The 21,049-nt window shown below is 48.2% G+C and overlaps 1 protein-coding gene across 7 annotated transcripts in view; it reads left to right on the top strand.

Moving 5' to 3' along the window:
* Positions 1-21,049, top strand: part of Larp4B (La-related protein 4B) — a 78,385-nt gene that overhangs the window by 36,367 nt on the left and 20,969 nt on the right. For 6 of the 7 annotated variants that reach the window (XM_089543814.1, XM_089543815.1, XM_089543816.1 and 3 more), the window contains 6 exons: positions 9,983-10,163; positions 11,633-11,769; positions 13,232-13,335; positions 13,434-13,601; positions 18,902-19,165; positions 19,791-19,922. In XM_089543814.1, coding sequence (XP_089399940.1) covers positions 9,983-10,163; positions 11,633-11,769; positions 13,232-13,335; positions 13,434-13,601; positions 18,902-19,165; positions 19,791-19,922 — 986 coding nt within the window. Of the gene's footprint in view, positions 1-3,560; positions 4,030-9,982; positions 10,164-11,632; positions 11,770-13,231; positions 13,336-13,433; positions 13,602-18,901; positions 19,166-19,790; positions 19,923-21,049 lie in introns of those variants that run through there. The other variant, XM_089543818.1, reaches the window with a different exon arrangement.

Below are 21,049 nucleotides of genomic sequence, written 5' to 3'. Positions count from 1 at the left end.
TCGATATAGAGTAGACTTCGAATAGCGACGGGAACGGTGTGACGTCACATCCACCGGAAGTCGTCACAGCGTAGTGAAAATTATCACAGAATGGGCGAAAAAATGCCGCATTTTTGTCAGATTAGATTGAGAACTGTGTAATTAAGCGTAATTAGTACTTAAGATCACCGAAAGATCTATAATTTGGGTAAAAATTGCTTAAAAACGAGGAAAACTGGACGTCAGACGAAAGGACGTCGAAGCAGTGGGATCAACCGCCAAGCAACTACTGCGCATGCGCAGCTTCTGAAATGAATTCAAGCGCGGCAAATTCAAATCAGTGCAATGAGTCGCAAACGGCTCATCATCATCGATCGGTGGGGCTTGTGAGACTGAGGTTGCTCTTTCCCAGCTGCCGTAAGGCTAACTTTTGACGCTGTAAAGGCCCCCTTTGCGGAAAACCACGGGCATGGCTCTAGGTGGCCCCAGAGAGCAATCTAGAATACCGGGGGGGGGGGGGGGGGGGGGGGGGGGGGGGGGGGGGGGGGGGCACCTAGGTCACGTGTCCTTGGGGCTTTATCAAAACCTGCCCACCGGATAGCCGCATCACTTAACCGCTGCACAACTGCGCCAGAACGGCCTTGTGTGTATATATATATATATATATGGGAATTATTACGCTGTCGCGTCATACCCGTAAGGCGGAGCTTAAAGGCTGGTTCTCATGCAAGCGACCGAGCAGCGCGTCGCAGCGAAAATTTGCAACTTATTGGAACCTTGCCGCTCACCCCTTATAAAAATGGTTTATAGACAGCCTATAGACTTCTTATTGACTCTATTGACTTCCTATAGACATTGCCTTTTGTCTTTTCATAGTCTATATACAAAAGTCAACTAAAAGTGTATGGCCATAAATCTATAGATTGTCTTAGACTGTCTATAGCACTTTTATTACCTACAGAATGTTCTCTACGAATTGTTTATAGAGAGCCTATAGACTTTCTAAAACTTCTTTTTTTGTAAGGGACCGCCGCGACGACTCAAAATGGGTTTTTGCGCCGCGGCGGCAGGATTCGCTAGTGTATTCGCTTGCATGCGAAACGGGCTTAAGTGTCTCCTCCAGTTTTTTTGCACATTCTGGGGGCTGGTGGTCTGTCTCTCGACCAAAGCGCTGATGCGCTGTGCCACGGTGGTCAGGTGGCAAATGCGTTAAATTTATTTGAATTAATTTCGTTGCCACCTGCTACGGTGGAAAGGTTGCCCTCAACCTGTGGCAGGCTGGCAAGCTGTTGACTGACGCCGCCGGTTCTTCTCGTGAACAGGACCTCTAAAGTTATTGCGAAGCATGCTCTGCGAAAATGGTGGCGAGGAGGCGTCGCGCGTGACGTTCCTGAAATAAAGGTCCTTTCCAATGAGTGGAACTCGAAACACATATGAAGAAAGCGAACAGTCATTGAAACCAAGGAAGGCATAGGCGAGTGTTTCAATTTTTTTTTTTATTTCGTGGTAAGGGGGATTAAGTGTAATCGCTCTGAAAATTAATTGATAAGGAAGTTGATGTGCGAACCATATGCTGTCAGAGAGATCCGCACAGTGTGTGTCCCATCACTGTCCCCAAAACGATAGCGGACTGGAAAAATGCATTTGAGGGGGGAAAGGTGCCGTCGTCTCGCCTTTCGTCTAACGTTTGCTCAAAAATATCGCTGGCGGTTTAGCGTCGCTAAGCGCGAAATATTGTGCGAAAGCACGTTTTGCAGAGCGAATGCTCCATTACTACGTCTCCCAAGGTCAACTGCAACGCGTCCTCGTCACCTTGGCACATAACCTATTAAGGGCCTAACTCAAAAGCTGTTAATAAACGTGTTTACACCACACCACCACCACTAAGGTGAATCTTGAAGCGCGTTTGACCTTGAGGCCCCCAAGCACAGCAAATCACGTGACTCGCCAAGCAGAGGCGCACCTGCGCGCGCTCACCGGCTCGTGCGCTATGATACCACGTGATTAGGGGAGGGCAGCAAGGGAGAGGCGCAGCTGCGCGTGCTAGTCGGCTTCACCGTAGGTACCACGTGACTATGAGAGGGTTTAACAGTTTCCGCGTCGGGGGTTTCGCTAATCAGGGTTTCCAGGTGGGCTATACATAGCCAATTGATTTTGTTTTTCGCAGTGAAAACTGTTGGTTGGCTGTTCGACCATCTTTGGGCTATTCTGTACCCTTGTTTGCGACGTTATAAATATTTAAACAGTATTAACACTGCGTGTCAAGGTATCAAATAAAAATGAATATTCCGCTCGGGAAAGCGATGAAATGCACCTGCGAGCCTACCAGCTGGGAAGCGTTTTCTGCGACGCCTTAGGAAAGTCAAAGTCCTCTCAGCGACGACAAGACCACCACCATTCTTGAGCGCTGCCGTTCATTTTTGATCGCTTGCGTCCTGTGAAATTGTCAGGTGACCTCCACCTCTTACATTGCAACAGTATGAAGTAAGTTGTCGCTTGATGCCCTCTTTAAGGCTTTCGCAGTCTTTATTCAGCTGTCTATTTGTTTCTGCAACAGAGTTCGAATATTGCCTTCTGAAATGTAGAGTTAAAGACCTCTGCTCAGTTACAGTATTTTGGAAGAATGCCCCGGGCGCGAAAAACAGCGCTGGGCTCAGCCTGTTTCCATTTCACTCTCCGGCCTGGCTGACTTTCTGTCCGGCGTGGGGTATTTGGCGCAAGGCTTGGGCGGTCCTCGCCATGCGCTGTCGCCGCCCGCACGCTCTGTCGGCGGGATGCGATCGTATCGGCCGCGAACACGCCTAAAATGTGGGTTTTACAGCTGCCGGTCTCGAAGCCCGCGACGCCGAGCCGGGTTGACCGCGAGGCGGAGCTATTTGTTAACTGCCGCTGTCACAAAACTGGTTTTCTCTCATTTCGCTTTCGCGTCGAGCGCTGCTCATCAAGTGCACATAAAACAAAACAAAAAAAAAAAGCTTTGTTGCGAGGAAGTGCCGGCCAACTCCTGGGAAGACGGGGGACTGCGGCGCCCTAGGCAAGCCGTTCGGTTTCAGTCGCGCCCAGCGCGCACGTGTTCTCGATTTTTGGATCCGTCACCGCGGTTCGCATTGCTTCTCTCCTTTGCGGGTGTGCGCCTCTACTGCCGCTTCTTTGCGGCAAGAGGAGTGCGTGGTGTAGTGTGGCCAGCGCATTCATGTTTTCCACCCCAACTCGTGATTGTGCACGGCGCGTTTAACTTAGATTTACAGCATTCCTCATCAGTGGTGACGGAGGCAGATCGCCTATCAGCGTAGTGAGATTGGACATCAAAATTAGCAGACCGCACCACCACCGACCTGATGGCAGCATTTGAATGACACGCAGCTTTTGATTTACTGATTGTGGATCTGTGCGGCTTGTCCGATCTTGTTGGAGCCAAAAGCCGACATCGCGTAGATCGCGGTGTCCGCTGCTCTCTCCGCCCCATTGCCTCCTCCTCTGCTGTGCCCTGCACTCCGGTTATTTCGAGCCTACTGTGGCAGATGGCGCCACGAGTCCGAGGAGGGCGGCCGGCGTGTTTCTCCTTTTTCTGTTTTTGTTTTGGCGTCTCGTCGATCCGGTGGGCATTTCTTTTTGTGTTCTTCCCGCGTGTTTCCTTCTCGCTGGGCGTTTGTGCCTATCGTCGTCGATCAGCTCGGAGCCGGGTGCCACGTCGGACGGCCCGGGCACCGGCTGCGCTTCCTTCCTTCGGCGGACGCCGGCGGCGGGCTCGGTAGCCGCGGCGCGTGTGGGTCCCAGTAGTGGCGCGGGCGATGCTGCTGCCACGTCCAGATCCCGCGACGGCGACGTGCCCCCTCCGAGAAGCAAAGGTCGCCCCCCGGTCGTCGTCGTCGGTCGCCCCAGCACGCTCGACCATGTCGGCGCGGTGCCGGCGGTGATCGTCCGTCGGCGTGGTGCTGCCGTGCTGTCTTCCGCGGGAACACCGGCGCTGCAGCAGCGTTCGTGCGCTATCACAGCAGGCCGTCGACGTGGAGGCGCTCGGCGGCAGTGCGCCGCCGCCCCGCCGTGAAGGTGATTCGCCGCCGGGCAGCCGGCCCTTGTTTTCCCGGTTTATTGGCGCCGAGGGGGTTCTCACTGGGGCGACTCTGTTCCTGACCGCCCCTCATGCGGGTGTCCGCCGCTGCCGTTTCGTCGGCGTGGGGCCGCACTCGAGAGGGACGGTCGCCCTCGTCGGGGCATTTCGGCCGATTTTGCGGGCAGCGAGTGGCATGGCCGCTATAATCTGGCCCCTGTGGTCGTCCCTCGCATTTCGCCGGGCGATAAGCCGTTCGTCCTTGAGTTTTCACATTCCTTTTCCTCGTCGCCGCCTGGCGTTCGGCGTTCTTTTTGTTTGTTGCTCCCGGCCCGTCTCCCCGGTGCCAGCCGGTGTCGTTGGCCTCCTTGTGAAGCATCTGTTGTGAGCCCACATGCACGCGGATCGCCTCGTTTCGCTTGCCGCATTTCGTTTCATTCGGTGTAAGTGGGTGGGGGGGGGGGGGGGGGGGGTAGCGCAACGAAGCCAGCGTGTTACGTAAGACGCGGCAACTCCAGTTCAGCGCAGTTTTTGCTCCTGCCCACTTCTCGGCGACGATGGAATCTTGCGCGCTATCCTCCGTCTTGTTCGCTGGACAAATTCAGGCAGTTATTAAAGCGTTGTGCTTTCGGAACTTACGGTACTGGGCACGAGGACGCAATACTCCCGCGTATGCGCCATATTCCACGAGGATAGTAGCTTCAACTGTATGCGAAACTTTTCCTGCCATAGCCGTTTGCATGAGACTTCCGTTGTGATTCATGGCGGCTGTTATTTAGCCATCTGTGGCGGAACGTGTGCTTGAATTTAACCTGAAGGTCATTCAAAGCGGTGCACGTTTGTGGAGCGAAATGCGATGGACATGGGTGTTCAGCTCGGCCGCGGTGCAGTGAGCTTATGCTTTTGAGCCCATACTGCCAGCTTAAAGGATAAAAGCTGACGCAGTTGATTGCTCACTACAAATTGGTTTATTCCCACATGTGGAGGAAGGTGTTTCTGCGCCTTTATTTCTAAGGTGCGAGAAATTCCATTTGGTTAAATGTATGCCTAGTGCAGCAAGCAGCCTGGGTTTCACAAGCCTCACCGGCAGCCTCCGCGGTGGCACATTGGTTATGGTGCTTGGCTGCTTACCTGAAAGACATAGGTTAGATCCCGACTGTGGCGATGGAGACGAAATTGTAGAGGGCCGTGTACTGTGCGGTGTCAGTGCACGGTAAAGAACCCCAGGTGATCGAAACTTCCGGAGCCCTCCACTACGGCGTCTCTCATAGCCTGAGTCGCTTTGGGACAGTTAAACCCCATAAACCAAACCACAAGCCCCACCGGTGGCAGCACCTGCCATCGCTTAATTGCTGCACCACTGTGCCAGGAGTGGTATGAGGACTCCCAGTGATCTGTGAATGTAAAGTAGAGAGCGACAAATTCTGCATACATGGGTATTGGTGCTGTTGCGTCATAAATTTACTAATTTTTCTGAAGCCTGCTTGGCCTTGAAAACCGAGCATCGAACCGAAACCTAAGTGGCATTTAATTCGCGTTTAGCCTAACCACGCTAAACCATCTGGCATTTTTTTTCCTCTCCTCGTGCTGTCCAGCAGAGTTCAATTCGGCTTTTTGCTAGAGCTCCCCCTATTTTTTATTGAGGTGGCTAATAATAATGGTAGTATGATGTCAACACATGTTGTGCTACTAAACTGAAAAATTGGAGCCGCCGCGGTGGCTCAGCGGGTATGGTGCTCGGCTGCTGACCCAGAAGACGCGGGTTTGATCCCGGCCGCGGCGGCTAGAATTTCTTTGGAGGAGAAATTCTAGAGGCCCGTGTACTGTACGATGTCAGTGCACGTTAAAGAACCCCAGGTGGTCGAAATTTCCGGGGCCCTTCACTACGGCGTCTCTCATAGCCTTAGTCGCTTTGGGACGTTAAACCCCACAAAACCAAACCAACCAACCAAAAATTGGAGAAAGACACTTCAGCTCTGCCTTAAGGGTATATGACATGATAGCGTTAATGGGTTAATGCCCACGTATGTGGATTGGTCATTCTCGACTTTGCATGCATAGAGCCCTGGGAGTCCTCATATCACTCCTGGCAGTGTTGCAGCGGTTAAATGATATGCCACTGCCCTGCGGTAACAGGTGCTGCCACCGGTGGGGCTTGTGCGTCCCAGGTTGCTCTTCCTGAGCAACCGCTCATGACCAATCATTAATTTAAATACCACCTGCCCCATTTTGCTCACAGTCCGGTGGCCAGGTTGCGATGATGCCACAAGATCATGTAACCTAGGTGGCCCACTTAAATTGCATCACCGGGAATTTTTCGCTTACAACGCTGCCGCCGGATTTTCAGCAGGACGGGAACCTTAATGCTGTCGCGTTAAGACTCGTAGCAGTTCTCAAGCTTTACTCAGCCATGCTTTGTATGCTTTGTACTCAGCCAGTGTTGTGGAGCTCCACACATGTTTTGGTTTGCTCTTCTCATTTTTCTTACCTCGAATGGCCCCAGTCAGAAAGGGATAGTTCGCATGTATAGGTGACCTATTCCAAAAAAACCCTAGTGCCCGTCACAGTGGCTTCTTTAGAGGTAGCGCTCCACCAAAATAACTGCTGTGCTGCCCCTTTGATGCCACGCCACGGTGCACATTTCACTCACATTTTCTTTGTGGTGCAGATGCACTGTTCCACTGTCTTGACTGTGTTTTCCATCATTGTCAACCCAAATGTGAACAGAAAAGTGCTTTGTGCCAAAAGGAATGCACGAAATGTCAGCTATTGGAGAAGGATACAAAAGGGCCTGTTAACAACTCTGCACAGCAGACTTCACACCATCAAATAGAAAGTCATACGCACCAATAGTCAGTCTACCTCAGGCAAAATCTTCTTCCATTTCTGCTCAGATTTCAGCTCTGTTCGCGTTTCATGTCTAAAAATGAATATTTCAAAGCATTAATGCGCACAATTTAATTCGGAGCTGAATTGGCCCTGGGCCATTTACTGTCTCTGATAGGCTCTCACTGAGCGGCAGTTGAGAAGTGAAAATGCTCAGCTTGAGATGCCTTGCACAGGAGCAAAGAATGTTTTAATATGCTGCCTGCATTGCATCCACCTTTGGTTGCTTGACTTGGTTGTAAGATTGTTCCTGTGGTACGTTGCAGCGAAAGCCAACAGTACAGTTGCATTGTTTGCATCATGACCAGGTTACCTACATTGTTTAATGTAGTGTACCAGCCCAGTTCTGCACTGGCTGGGACAGTTTCAACGCCGGTGTGCAAGGCAATCATGTTTTGCTGTGCTTCTCGCATTTGGCACCAAAAGGTGTTTGGGGCACTTCTCATGAGGTCATTGCTTGAATTCTATGAGGTACAGGTAATGTTGAAAAGACAGGCACCTTGTTTAGAGTCTACGGAACAGATGTGCAATTTATGCGTTATCATAGGTGCAGAGCTGTTTTGGTGAGTTTGACATGAGAATGAAGGCCTTCTAAGCAAAGGAGTTATTTTAATCAATATTGTTTACTCTTCTTTACGTTTCATTGCAGAACTGTAATTGCTTGTAAAAAGCCTACCATAAAAAGGTACAACCTAGGCTAGGCTTGCGATCTAGTGATTAAAATCTCTTGGATAGCAGCATTGCTGGTCGTCCTCATTCAGTGGTGGTTCCTATCTTCACTGTCGTGGTGCTATGCATCCATACACAGGCTGCATATTATCTTGGCAAGATAAATTCTCTTGGCTGAGTAAGTTTCTGCTCTGTTGGTTGTGTGTTTGAAGTTAATTGATTTTTTATAGGAAATTGTAGTGTTCTGTCTGTTGGTTGTTAAAGGGAGAGAAGCATTGTACTGATACATTAGCATTTATTCTCAGGAAATTTTAGCATGTCAGTTTGGAAGGTTAGAGGGGGGTAGTGCTGTCTGGTTGTTTTTAGGTCTTCAGAAGATATAATTTCCAGTTTTAAATTACTGTCATTTTTGTCAAGTCTTCAAGAGTTTTTAAAAACGCTTTCTTCAGCACCAGGGGAAGTAATGATAAAATGTTCATGTATGACTTTTGTTCATGATTATGTATGCCTGGGCGTAACAGTATTAAATATGCTTTCACATGCATTGTAACTGGGATAGTATTTACCAACCCTTAGCCCTTTTCTTTGTGCCCATTATGCTTGATTGCAATAAGTATTTTATTTTCATTTACCTATATAAACTGGTTCTGTGGAATAGTTCTAGCGTCAGCTATGATTTTTTTTTTTTTTTTTCTGAACAGTAGAACAGTTTTGTTAGCTGTAAAGTGTGGAAAACCATGTTGTCTAGCGCTGGTGGTATGCTACTCGTTAGAATCGGTGCTACTAATTTTGTTTTTATCATCTTGTGGTACTTGTGTAAGCCTTCATATCTCTTGATTTTCACTAAAATTCATCATTCCTTAACTAGGTATAATGTGCATTATTGGTTTCATTTGTTTTGCTAGTGAGAGTTGTTAAGCATCACATACTTGGTGGCAATAAAACAATACTCTTTGTTTCTAAGTGCAAACTGTATTATCTTTTTTTTTTTAGCCTCGTCTTGTCTTGTTGGTTTGCAGGCCATAAATAATTTATCAATTGATCTTTTTTTCTCGTGCTGTTTGTTTTCAGGCAGAACAATGAATGAGACGTCAGTATCAGTATAAGCCTTATGGGACACCAATAATATATGAAATATTTGCTACTTCTTTATTTGTTGTCATTCTGGCACTTGAGGCAGGCTGGCTTATCCATTGTAGTGAATTAAATTGACAAGGGAGCATTTATATTGGACATTTTTTATTCCTCATGGGACCTATACTGAACTTCGACGTTAGAGCACAGTTCAGCTGTTGAAACTGAGGCTGCATGAGAGAAGAAATTGTAAATTAGTTACAGGTCATATGTGAATGCCTTGGGGTGGAGCATGTACTGTCAGCAGCAAATGATGCATGAACAGGATGCTTTTGAATGGGGGCACAACAATACAAAAATATTAGCTGCTGGAGAAAAGAATATGGTTGGGGTGCATTAACACTTCCACATAATGGTCCTTACACCATTGAAGTGAGAGATCACGTGTGCTAGTACTCACTCTTCATCTTTTAAAATGGTGTTACAATTTCATTGTCTTTGCGTTTCATTTGTTGCTGGTATTACATTAATGTCTTGCGGAGGGCTGCAAAGAAAATATGCAACCAAAATTTGGTGTGCATACACCTTTAAACATTGTCATTTTTTTTTTTTTGTGTACTGAGCCACCCCGCTGTGGTGGCTCAGTGTTTACGGCGCTCGGCTGCTGACCCGAAAGACGCGGATTCGATCTTGGCCGCGACGGCTGAATTTCGATGAAGGCGAAATTCTAGAGGCCCGTGTGCTGTGCGATGTCAGGGCATGTTAAAGAACTCCAGGTGGTCGAAATTTCCGGAGCCCTTCATGACGTCGTCTCTCATAGCCTCAGTCGCTTTGGGATGTTAAGCCCCAATAAACCAATTATTTGAAATATTTGAACGTCTAAGAGTACGCTTGGCCTTCTGAAGTGTCTTGGTGCTTGCAGACATCTAGCCTAGGCTGCTTTCTGTGATGTTTATTGATTTGTGGTTCTGAGTAACTGATTCCCAATACGGTTCAGCCTTTTCTGGATAAAGGACCTGCTGTGCCAGCTCAGTGGCTGATTGGCTCAAGGCCTTGGTATCAATTCTGCACCATGGTGACTGCATGTCAGTGGAGGTGAAATGTGAAGGCTCATGTACGCTGTGGGATGTTAGTGCATGTACATTAAAGAAGCCCTGGTGGCCCAAAGCATTGAGTAATACGGACGTCCCTTATAGCCCATTTCTAGCTTTGGCATGTTATGTATATATAATGTTACTTCGCATGCACTCCTAAGATTAAGGAGTGGTGGTGCATATGTGAGGACTAGACCGGCTGTCCTGACTGCTTTCTCTGTGTGCTCAGGAGGAGGAGGAGGCTGTGATGGCTCGGCAGCTGTGGCCACGGAGGTAGCACCGGAGGGGGGCACGGCCATGGCGCCCCCTCCGCCCCACGGCCTGGGGCCCCCCCACTTTGCCCCCGAAGAGCTGCCCCTGGCTGAGCTGCGGCGCATGCTGATGCAGCAGCTTGAGTACTACTTCTCCAGGTACCAGCACTGCCCCAAGCGCTGCTTGCCTGCCTCATGTGGTTTGACTGTAGTGTCTGTGCACAGGATGATTGTGCAGTTACTGACAAACAATGTCAAACTGTGTTGAGATTACTTGGGCAGGAATTTTCGGGCTTCTCGCGTTCTAGCAGAAATGTCGTTGGATTTTGACACGCTCCAACTGTCGTGGCTATTCCATCCATAATTGAGTGCCCAGGTACCCAGCCATTCGGCAAACATGCACACTCAGTAAATGCTCTGTGCTGGACTTTGTGACTCAGTGAGATTGTTAGCAGTGTCATCAGTATAGGCTTGGGTGGATGCCAATGAGTAATTGTTTCATCATTTTTGTTACATGAAAGTAGTGTACTGTGTTATTAATGATGTTGGTTTTGTTCATGGCGCTGTATTGATGTGGGGCTATTTGTAATGTATGATTTGTGTTTGTTGGCTCCTGCAGCTTGAATTTAAATCTTCTGTTTTTGCTTGCATCTCCAACTAGCCAGTGGTTATAGGTCCAATAACTGCTTTGTATTTTACGTGGAATGGTATAGATAGAGCCCCTCGTTTTCATGTAATGTGCTGTATACTTGTGTAAGGGCCACACCCCCAACTTGGCCAATAGTTCAAAACAGTTTTTTAAAAAGTCAACTGAAAGGATTGCTTTATGTGTGCATAATTTTGTCCATGTTGTGCGTTAAGCTGGGAGCTGATAGACTGAAAGTTGCCTGCGACGGTGGGTGTGGCCATGCTCGCATCGTCCTGTGTGCTGGAGTCCACCTCGAACCTTGAACATGCGGTGCCTCAACGCTGCTAGCTCGTGTGCGTTCAGTATTCATGCCAGAAAGGAGAAGGTGTTGCAGTGTGCAAAAAGGCAGATTGGGGAGCACTCAAGCTAGCGGTGCATTTCCTTGCGGCGACTCATCGCCTGCCAGGTTCTGGTGATACATGCTGTAGTAATGCGCCGTTCAAGTAGTAGCAAGGCTTAGCGTACTTCGCATAGAAGCTGCAGCAAAAGTGCTTTGAATCTAGTCACGGTTTACTACAATTCACGCCGGTCGTTGGGCACGTATCCTGTCATCTGTGATACAGTATAGTATGTATTTGGAGGATTCACTGGGACTGCGCTAATTTGTCACAAAAATGTGTTTCGCAGCATAAAAAAAAAGAGACGTAATCGGAGCTGGGCTCTAGTCAGAAAAAAAAATTACGGGAAAATGCTCGTCCCTTGTAAGGGCCTTGTCCTGTGAAAACCGAGAGAAAAAACGCAGCCCTTGTGAGTATATACAAGAGTATATATGGTAACTGTGATGTTACATTCGATCAGTACCATTGGCCGTAATTGAGGGGTATTCGCCACTGTATTCTTGAATAGTATCCTAATATAAAAAAAAAATCATTGTATGCAGCCAAACAGTGGCATGCTGTGTCCGAGTGAAACCCACACTTAAGCCTTGTTTTTGGTGCAGGGAAAATCTTGCCAATGACACATACCTGCTGTCTCAAATGGACAGCGATCAGTATGTGCCCATTGGAACAGTGGCCAACTTCAACCAGATCAAAAAGCTAACCAAGGATCTTAGTCTCATCGTCGACGTCCTACGAGGTGAGCATTCATATTTGAGCTCATTATCATGCACATAGTATTGGGCTTTTCTGCGAAAATTAAGTGTCCTTCTGTTCCTGAGCAACAGTAACGCGTTGCACTGAATCAGTGCATTGGGTAAATCATGTCATAGCTTTATGTTATGTTGAAGGTTCTCCTTGGAAGCTTTGGTGTCACTCAGCCATTATTCATATGGGCCAACAAAACAGCGGGGCATCACCGCTGGCTTTTTACTGGCACCAGTAGTGCAGGCTTCCGAGAGCTAAATGAGTACCGCACATAGAGGAACAGGAATGCTGTAAGCCTTGGTGCTGTAGACATCGGACATTAGCAATTACCTGTACATTCCCCATGGTGCTGAAAGCCTTTGGGAGTCGCCCAGTGCAGTCTGGCCGCACTATCCTGGGGTCCTGGCTGTCATAGTGATGGGACTTCCAGCTGCAAAGCTGCGATAAGTTTCACTTATGGCACCATCTGTTCTTTAAGGGAAGTATTTTTTTTTACCTGTCACAGGTCAATGCTTGAGATTGCACGGTATACAGAATTGCCACCTGTTTGTAGCTTGCTGTCAGTTCAAAACACGAGAGGTGAATTTCTGTGCTGCGTTCTTTCCCGCTTGTTGCTCTTCGGGTACATCTATTTAGGTGCTATTGTTTAATAAAGGTTACAATCATTATTGCAGAGGGGTCATGCTATTCTTTCTATTACTTGCAACAGTGAATTGGTACTGACAAATGGAGTTTTTTTTTTTTTTTAAATACAATTGTTTTGCATCTTTTTTTCTGGGAAATATATTTTATAGAAATAGAGAAGAATCAATTGCATATTTGTTTGGGGATGCCAGCATACACTAGACAAGAAAATGTAATCTGTGCAAACTAAAAATTAACAAAATTTGGCTGAAGTTCAGGGGAGGGCCTCCCCTTGTTAATATTGGCCTGGTGCAGTCAGTGAAGCAGATGATGCGACTTCACATGTCTCTCAAAGCCAGCCTCTTTGCTGCAGAAAACACCACTTAGCTTTCAGTAGTGTATTATGCCATCATCAGCCTTCATTCGCACTTTCCTTTTCCTCCTCTTCCCTTTCCCCTGTGTGGAGTAGCAGGCCAGGGCCATGTTACCACCGGCCGAGCTCTCCACCTTTCCCTCATTAAAATTCCTTTCTCTCTCTCATACTGCTTGCACATTTGACTGGCAATATAGCAACTGCTGTGTTCTCAGTCAAAGTTGTATCGCATTGGTATTTATTTTGGTCAGTGCGGTAGCTTTGGGTGTTAAAATAGTGATATAAAGTCTGAATAAAATGAAAGTAGAATTGAAATAAAAGTAAGTATAGTCTGGGTGTTTTGCATCTTACCCCGGAAATGAGAAATCTGTGCCACACATATTTCCGCGCTGTGAGTGTTGGAGGCTGAAATCCTGTGTGCTGACATTGGGGTTCCTGTCTCTGGTTCCCTTCCCAGAATCCCCCAACGTGCAGGTAGATGAGGCTGGTGAAAAAGTGCGTCCCAACCACAAGCGCTGTGTCCTCATCCTTAGAGAAATACCTGAGAGCACTCCTGTCAAGGTGAGTGCAGTCCCCATTGTTGTGTAATTTTGGTGCAGTGCATGTTGGGCAGTCCTTTGTGTGGAAGTAACATTAGTTGTCGGCTGTCGTGTGTGCAGGACATTGAGGCACTATTCAAGGCTGGTGACAAGTGCCCTCAGTTCATGAGCTGTGAGTTTGCCCACAACAGCAGTTGGTACGTGACCTTTGAGTCGGATGAGGATGCACAGCAGGCGTACAGGTACCTGCGTGAGGAAGTGCGCTCCTTCCAGGGAAAGCCCATTATGGTGAGCTTCAGTTTGCTTTGTTTCTTAGATGTGCTGTGCATCACTTGCTAGAAATGTGCAAATGCAATCCCCCATCTTCTCTGTATAGTTTTCTTTCTGCAGTTAAGTGACTTTGTTAGTTGCATTGGTTGGCACATTGATCAACTGCAGTTTTAAAACTTCAGATCATGTCGCCATGGCTTTGGAAATTTAGCTTCGTAGGAACTTCACTGTCATCAGATGTGTTGTTAGCTTTTCAAAGTGCTGTTTATCTACCGTAAAAACCGGAATATAGGTCGAATTTTTTTTCCAAAAAACAATGCCGAAAAGTCTACCCCCGTCTTATATACCGGTCATTGGCAGAAAAACTATGGAAGTCTTGCAACAATGGGCTACTGAAGTCAACAGCCTTCATCACCATCGCCATCGGCAGCAGCGCTGTGTTTCGTGGCACAGCCATTTTGCGTTTCCGTTGACAAAGTTATTTTGGTTAAAGGCTGCTTTCCACCTTTTTTTCAAAATGAGCGGAAGCCGATGGCAGTTCACCGTAGCCTTCAAGAAAAAGGCGATCGAGTACGCGGAAGCTCACAGCAACCTGGCGGCACAGCGCGAATTTAGAGTATCCGAAAAGAGCGTTTGATACTGGCGGAGGCAGAAGATGCGCATTACAACTTGCAGCAACCAGAAAAAAACATCATTTCGTGGGCGGACCGCAGCGTATCCAGAACTGGACGACAAGGTTGCGGAGTTTGTCCGGGAGCTGCGTGCGAGATCGCTGCCTGTGACTGCTGAATACATCCGCGTGAAAGTGATACAGATCGCCCGTGTGTCTGGATTCACGAGGGCGCAGTTTAAGGGCTCGCCATAGGGGACCGCAGCTTCGCAGGGGGGCGCTGCGGACGCCACTGAAAAGCGCCCTCTCCGACCGACTCCGCACTTCTGTCCGGGCAAACCGGTCTCCCTCCCATTCAGTAGCTACGCGAGCAGCGCGCTTTCTCCTGAAAAAAAGCCAGTTCTGCACGTACTAGCACGTGTTGACCAGCCTGCAAATCTCTTTTTGCAGTCGCGAGCTTTTTCCCTCCTGCTTGAACGCTGACGAGCTTCAGAGGATTAGCAAAATGTACAGGGGCGCTAGGAAAAAATGCGGACAGCACGGCGCCCACGCGCTGCGCAGTCGGAATTTATCTTCAACGCGTTTTTATCTCGGTAGTAACAAAAAGACGCTAGAGTGGTACATTATTGTATCACTGATGTCTCTAGCGTATTTGTGTTGCGAGCCAAGTATAAGCGTGACGAAAATAAATTCCCACAGCGGAGCGCATAGGCACTGCGCTGTTCGCATTTCTTTCTGTCGCGGCAGTACGCTCTGAGATGTAGGTTAAAAGAAATAGTGGACAGTGAATTTTTTTTTTCGCTGCGCAGACTTGAAAAATGAACTGCTAGTGGATCAGGCCCACTACGTGAAGCAAATTGTTGATGAAAAAGCCGGTACCGTAATGGCGAAATGTGTATCGCAAGCAAATGACGAGGTCATTTAAGACGTGGAATTCCATGTAAATACCATTTTTTTTTTTTGGCGCGGGCATCTTCGCAAAATGCTTAATTTCGTTGGGTGGCTGAGCAGTTAGGGGCATGCAGGTTTGTTGGCCAAATAATAAGGATTTTGTTACGTGTTTCGCTGAATAATAATGGAAATAATTTTTATTTTAACTTAAAATAAAGTGGCCTTAAGGCGACACGCGAGGCTGAGGAGAAAAACGAAAACACTCACAAAATGCGCCTACCAGCTTCTTGCTATGTACGGCAAAGAGAAAAAATGCTCTAGTTTGGTCAATCGCTACAACGGAGATAAGCGGTTGGTATATTTATTTTAATGCCGATTACAGTGCACGCGCATCCCCAAAACAATTTATTTGCAGAGCCATCGCTCATATGCAAACGCTCATTCATGTGCAAGCAAACATTCTGATTATTTTTGTTTTTAGAAATTTTTTACATTTAAAGCAGCTTCGAAAATTGAGCCAGGCGTCACAAGTCGGAACATTGAGGCGATCACTGACCTTGCCTCACACGCGTCTGCATAACGCCGCTAGCTGTTGTCAGTCTCCAAAAGAAAAAATGGCAAAAGAAATGAGTTTCGTTAACGCGAGCTTTACTAAACACTGCATGCTTAGTGAATTACAGCAAAAAGTGCTCAGAAATAATATTACGCGTGCAACATGCCAAACGTGTTTAGCAACAGGAAAAAGCTTACTTCACCCTGCCCATAGCAGTTATCGAGACCTGCCGTTTCTCGCTCTCATCCATTTCATACCCAACAATTCCGGACAAAAACATTTTTTAATAGGAAAAAGTGTATGAACGCATTTTTTTCTCACATACTGGAAGATTTCACTATAGCAATCTCCCATCGATAGGCTTGCATTTTTTCAGTATTAACGTTTTTCCTATCGTCAACTACTCGATACGAGCGATGAAAAATATTTAAGATTTTGCTGCATATAGAAAAGGTGGACCATTACCTTCAATATTTCCGTTACTGTACGTTACAATTTTCCAATATTAAATTTTTTTTCCCCAAGAATGTAGGACATCTCCAGGAAATCTGTAGAATTCCACGGGCAGTCCTTGGCCGCCGATGTTCAGAGAACTATTGTGACAGCCCCAGACACAACAAGTTTCTCCACTCTTAGAACGTCGCGGAATTCACAGCGAGCGGCAACAACACTTTTGTGCGCCCGCGAGCAGGACGGCACGTGCTCACAATGAAAGAGAGAGTGCCAGCTGCGCGAGCAGCACGCGCGTACCAGTCGACAGGCTGCTGGCTCAATGCGCTCCGCCCGTGACGTGCCCGGACAGGAACGCCAAAATGACCGGCAGGGGAGAAGTGGCGCTGGTGCAGTGGGAGCAAACTTCAGGTGCGCTTCCCTATCCTGGGTGCGACGATTCATGAGGAGGAAGGGCTTTGCACTACGGCGCCATACTTCTGTGTGCCAGAAACTGCTCGAAGAATTCGAAGATAAGCTGGTCGAGTTTCAGCGATACGTCATTGTGCTCCGGCACCAACGCGACTACATGATGGGTCAAATCGGAAACGCCGACGAAACGCCAGTTTGGTTCGACATGCCCTCAAGTCGTACTGTTTCAGAGAAAGGAGCTAAGCAAGTCAAGCTTCTAACGAGTGGCAACGAGCACTCGCGATTCACTGTGATGCTCGCGTGCACAGCCGATGGGTACAAGCTGCCCCCTTTCATCATTTTTAAAAGGAAAACATTGCCGAAAGAGGAGTTCCCACGCGACGTCATCGTCCAGGTTAATGAAAAGGGTTTTATGACCGAATCATTAATGCTGGAGTGGATCCGGCTCGTGTGGAAGCGGCGACCTGGTGCTCTCTTTGAGCGAGCAAACATGCTCGTTCTGGACGCATTTCGAGGTCACCTTACAGCCAACGTAAAGCAGGCCCTGGGCGATGGCAAGACGGACCTTGTGGTCATCCCTGGCGGACTGACATCTGTGCTGCAGCCACCAGACGTGCTAAACAAGCCGTTCAAAGATAGAGTGCGCGAACTCTACAATGAATGGATGCTGAGCGACAACCCCACCACCCCCACTGGCCGCCTGCGACGTCCACCGCTTGAGACTTTGTGGCTGGGTGTCGTCGGCGTGGAAATCTCTCCCTGCAGAGATGGTGCGCAAGTCATTTAGGAAGTGCAGCATTAGCAACGCGCTAGACGGCACAGAGTATGACGCTCTGTGGGACGTGGGCAGCGATAAGCAGTCGTCATCCTACTCAAGTTTGGCCGACTCTGACGACTCGGAGTAGCTTGCTCACTTTGTGCCCTTCTCTGTGTTGTACACCCGGCCAATTTTTTAACATTATCACGCGACCATTGTCTCGAGTGTTTGTCAGCTCCTTATCACGGCACGGAGCAGCGAAAGAAGCTAGAGTAAGGGTGTGTGGATGCATATGCGTATCTCGTTTGTTTCGCCGCTCAGCGCCGTTAATAAGACGGTGACAAGCACGCGAGGCAATGTTTGCGCGATAGTGTTAAAAAATTGGCCGGGTGTACATACCAACAAGCCCATAAATGAAAATAAATACTGTCACCATTGTGCAACCGGTAGAGTCGCATTTCTTTCAAGGTAAGGGTGTTTCTCGGCACTTCTGCCATTGAAAAAAATGTTTTTCATTTTTAGAATTGGTTAGTTGGGGGGTCGACCTTTATTCCGGTCAGACCTATATTCCGGTTTTTATGGTACCTCATCAGTAGGGCCCGGAAATTTAGGCACTAAATAACCCCGAAATAGGCAGGCATCTAGGCGCTCAAAAATACTGAAATAGGCGCTATAAAGAGAAAATAGGCGTTTTGAATAATACTCTTCATTCACAAGTACGAGATTTGTAAGTCAAGCACAGAGCTACGCAGTACTCAACTGAAGCAATAAAGCGCATTCTCAGGTTTTCGAACTTGAAGGGCCTTCGGTTTTCGCTAAGCATAGCTTTGTACTTTAAAAGGTTTCTTTGACATCACATGAACTTCGTCGCGCGAACCTAAAACATGCGAGTTGATAAAGGCTTCGGCCTGCAGGTGATGTGGCCGTATTATCTCCGCGAAGAAAGTCTGCGATTTGGGAAATTGTTTCTAGGCATCTATTTTTTACCACCAATTGTTGCATCTTCGTAGAAGCGCTAACGCCCTTTCCTTCCAGTCGCCGAAGTGCTGCTGGTACTTCTGCCACTACCTTTAACGATTCATCTATTGCGAGTCCAGAGTTTTCCACCTTTGTCATCCTTTCCGTCAAGTTGAGAAGTTTGCACTAATGTATGTCAGGTCTGTTTCCAAACTCGCCTCTTGCTACACTTCGAGATAAACACTTCGTTACACTAACTTCAAGTCACAATTCGAGAAACACGTTCGGCGAGACCCCGCGCCTTTTGTGCGTGCATCGGCGCGCGGCTTTCACCGCACTTAGATGTGTGAAAATTGAAAAACGGCACCGAGGACTGAAGTGCCGGATTTAGGCATTTATAGGCAAAAAGTGAGGTTAAATAGGTAGTGTTTCCTAAAAAGTGACAAAAAGGCAGGCAAGTGCAAAAATCCCCCGTTTAGGCATTTATAGGCATGTTTAGGCAAATGCCTAAATGTCCGGGCCCTACTCATCAGACGGATGCTGTTATCCCTCTGTGTGTACTAGTTTTAACACTCTAAAGCTAGCTGTCACTGTCATTAGTAACAGCCACTAGTAGTAATGGGCCCGTACACTCTTGGTCTGGTCCCTAGCATTTGTAACAGCTTGGGCAAACCTGGCGTGCACTGCAGGCACGCATCAAGGCGAAGCCTATCTCCCGAGCCTCGTTCCTGCCCCCGTACAAGAATGGCCTGCGGCACCAGCCCCCCCACTTGATGGCTGGTGGGGAGGGTCTGAGTGGAGCCCCCGTGGCAGCCGGGGCCCCCACACCTGCTGTGCCTGCTCCAGGGGGAGTCTCGACGCAGCCGCTGAGCACCAGCCAACCAGCAGCCACCACACCGGTGGCACCCCAACAGACCACGCAGGCATCCACTTTCTACCAGGGGCCGTTGCAGGTGGGCTTTTGCCTTTCCTTTGTGGCCATGCTGTGAAGGCTCATTGGCTGGCATTGGCCAGACTGGGGTTAACTCTTCTAAGAGCATCTGTTTTTAGCTGCTCTTAGATCCCTTTGATCTTTGACTACCAGCAGTAATACTGTCTCTGAAGTCAAGCGCAGTAAATGGCCAATTTTTGAGGCGCTCAAAATTCGGTCGTTACAACTTACAGCTTCACAGAACTTGATTAATGAATTAATTTCAGGCTGCTTGATTATTCCGCCTTTTTTCCTGTCCCCCTTCGAGTCTGAAAAATAACTCGCGGCTGTGATTTACAGAAGAATGTGTGCTCCAGCCATTGGCTGTGTATATCACTAGGCAAACTGTTCTAGAGCTAGCATTGCTTTGCTTGGGCAAGTCTTAGTGCAGCCTCTGCTATGCAAAGTGCCATTCATGCAGACATTCATTTCATGGCCTGTTAAGACGGTAGGGTTTGAATGTGGGTTGGAGAGGTGTCTTTTTTTGTGGCACAACTAGGAGGATGCGGGAGGTAATGAGTGTGAGACTTTCTCGGCTGTTGCGTGGACTACGGGGCTGCAGTAGGTATGTCTTCATATGTCTGTTGAATTCTTTCCACTTGCTGCAGGTGAACTACGGTCCAGCAAATGCAGGTGGTAGCAGTGCGGGGCCGAGTACTGCGCTGTACCCTCCATTCTACCCTCCTGCCATGTTGCAGACCTGGACACCAGCCACACCCACTTGTTTTGACCTGGGAACGGTGAGCTTCTGGTTTTCATCGCTGCTTCTTGAGCTTATTTTAGTGCTGTCTTTTTTGGGGGCACTCTGCAGGATTCACAATTTGCCTCTGTAGTTGCTTGCGGTGCTGCCGAAGTTATGAAGCTAACGGAGGTAGAGTGCTTTAGCCTTCTCTTCTGTTGCTGTGCTGTGGCGTGTGCACTGAGCAGTTATAGCAGCATAAGTAGGTTTTTTTATGTATGAAGAAATGAATATTAAGCATTTTGGCCTGAGTATTTTGAGTATTGTTTATTCAACAGCATTAACATAAAAAAATTGTGGTAGTGCGCGGAGATAAGGTGGAGCTGTGGCATGTGTACGCTCGTGCGCCGTTTTTGTGTTGGCCGTGCTGGGGGGATGCTACCGTTCCACACCAACATTTTTGCTTCATGAGACATGGTATTAAAGTTTTCAGGGTAAGATCATAGCACAAACCTGTGAAGAACTACGAAGTTTCGTGCAGCTGTGCCTGCTGGTTCTCAGGTTGCAGGGTTTTATCAGAATGGTTCACATTGCTACAGCCCGCTTGAAGCACCCATGGTATCTGCAGAGTGTGCCCTTGCACTCGCTGCTCGGTTTGAGGTGCAACAGTAAATCCACGGTTAAGCATCGTTGGTGTTCCATCGGGCCATCTTTGCCCGGAACACCTGGTTTACCTCCTTGGAACACTTGTGGGTTGTGCTTTTTCATATTTTTGTTGCTGTGTGTGTGATTGGTATGAGGGATGCGACACAGAAGTGAGAACTTGTTGGAGAAAGAGATGGAAGGCCCTTGCTTCCCACTGATAGAGACTATTGAGGCTGTGGATTGTTGGATTGTAAAACATTTATTGCGTCGAGAGCAGGTTGCGGAGGCACGTACTAGATGGCCGCTAGCCCATGGCTAGCGGCGACCTCGCTGGCCCGCTCGATTGCCCGCACTTGGATCTTGGGGTCTGAGCTAACCAGCACGGCCTCCCACCGCTCGGGAGAAGGGAGCTGTATCAACTCCGCCGGAGGCGGATCATGTGCGGAAAGGCAGCGATGTGCGCTCCCTACTCGAGGCACGTCGTAACGGACACTGCGAGAATGAAGGGGGGGGGGGGGGGGGGGGAAGCTTCTTGAAAGTTAC

This window comes from Amblyomma mixtum, chromosome 5, assembly GCF_055824585.1.
Source record: "Amblyomma mixtum isolate Tamu chromosome 5, ASM5582458v1, whole genome shotgun sequence".
NCBI lineage: Eukaryota > Metazoa > Arthropoda > Arachnida > Ixodida > Ixodidae > Amblyomma > Amblyomma mixtum.
This window is presented reverse-complemented; position numbering and strand designations above follow the sequence as displayed.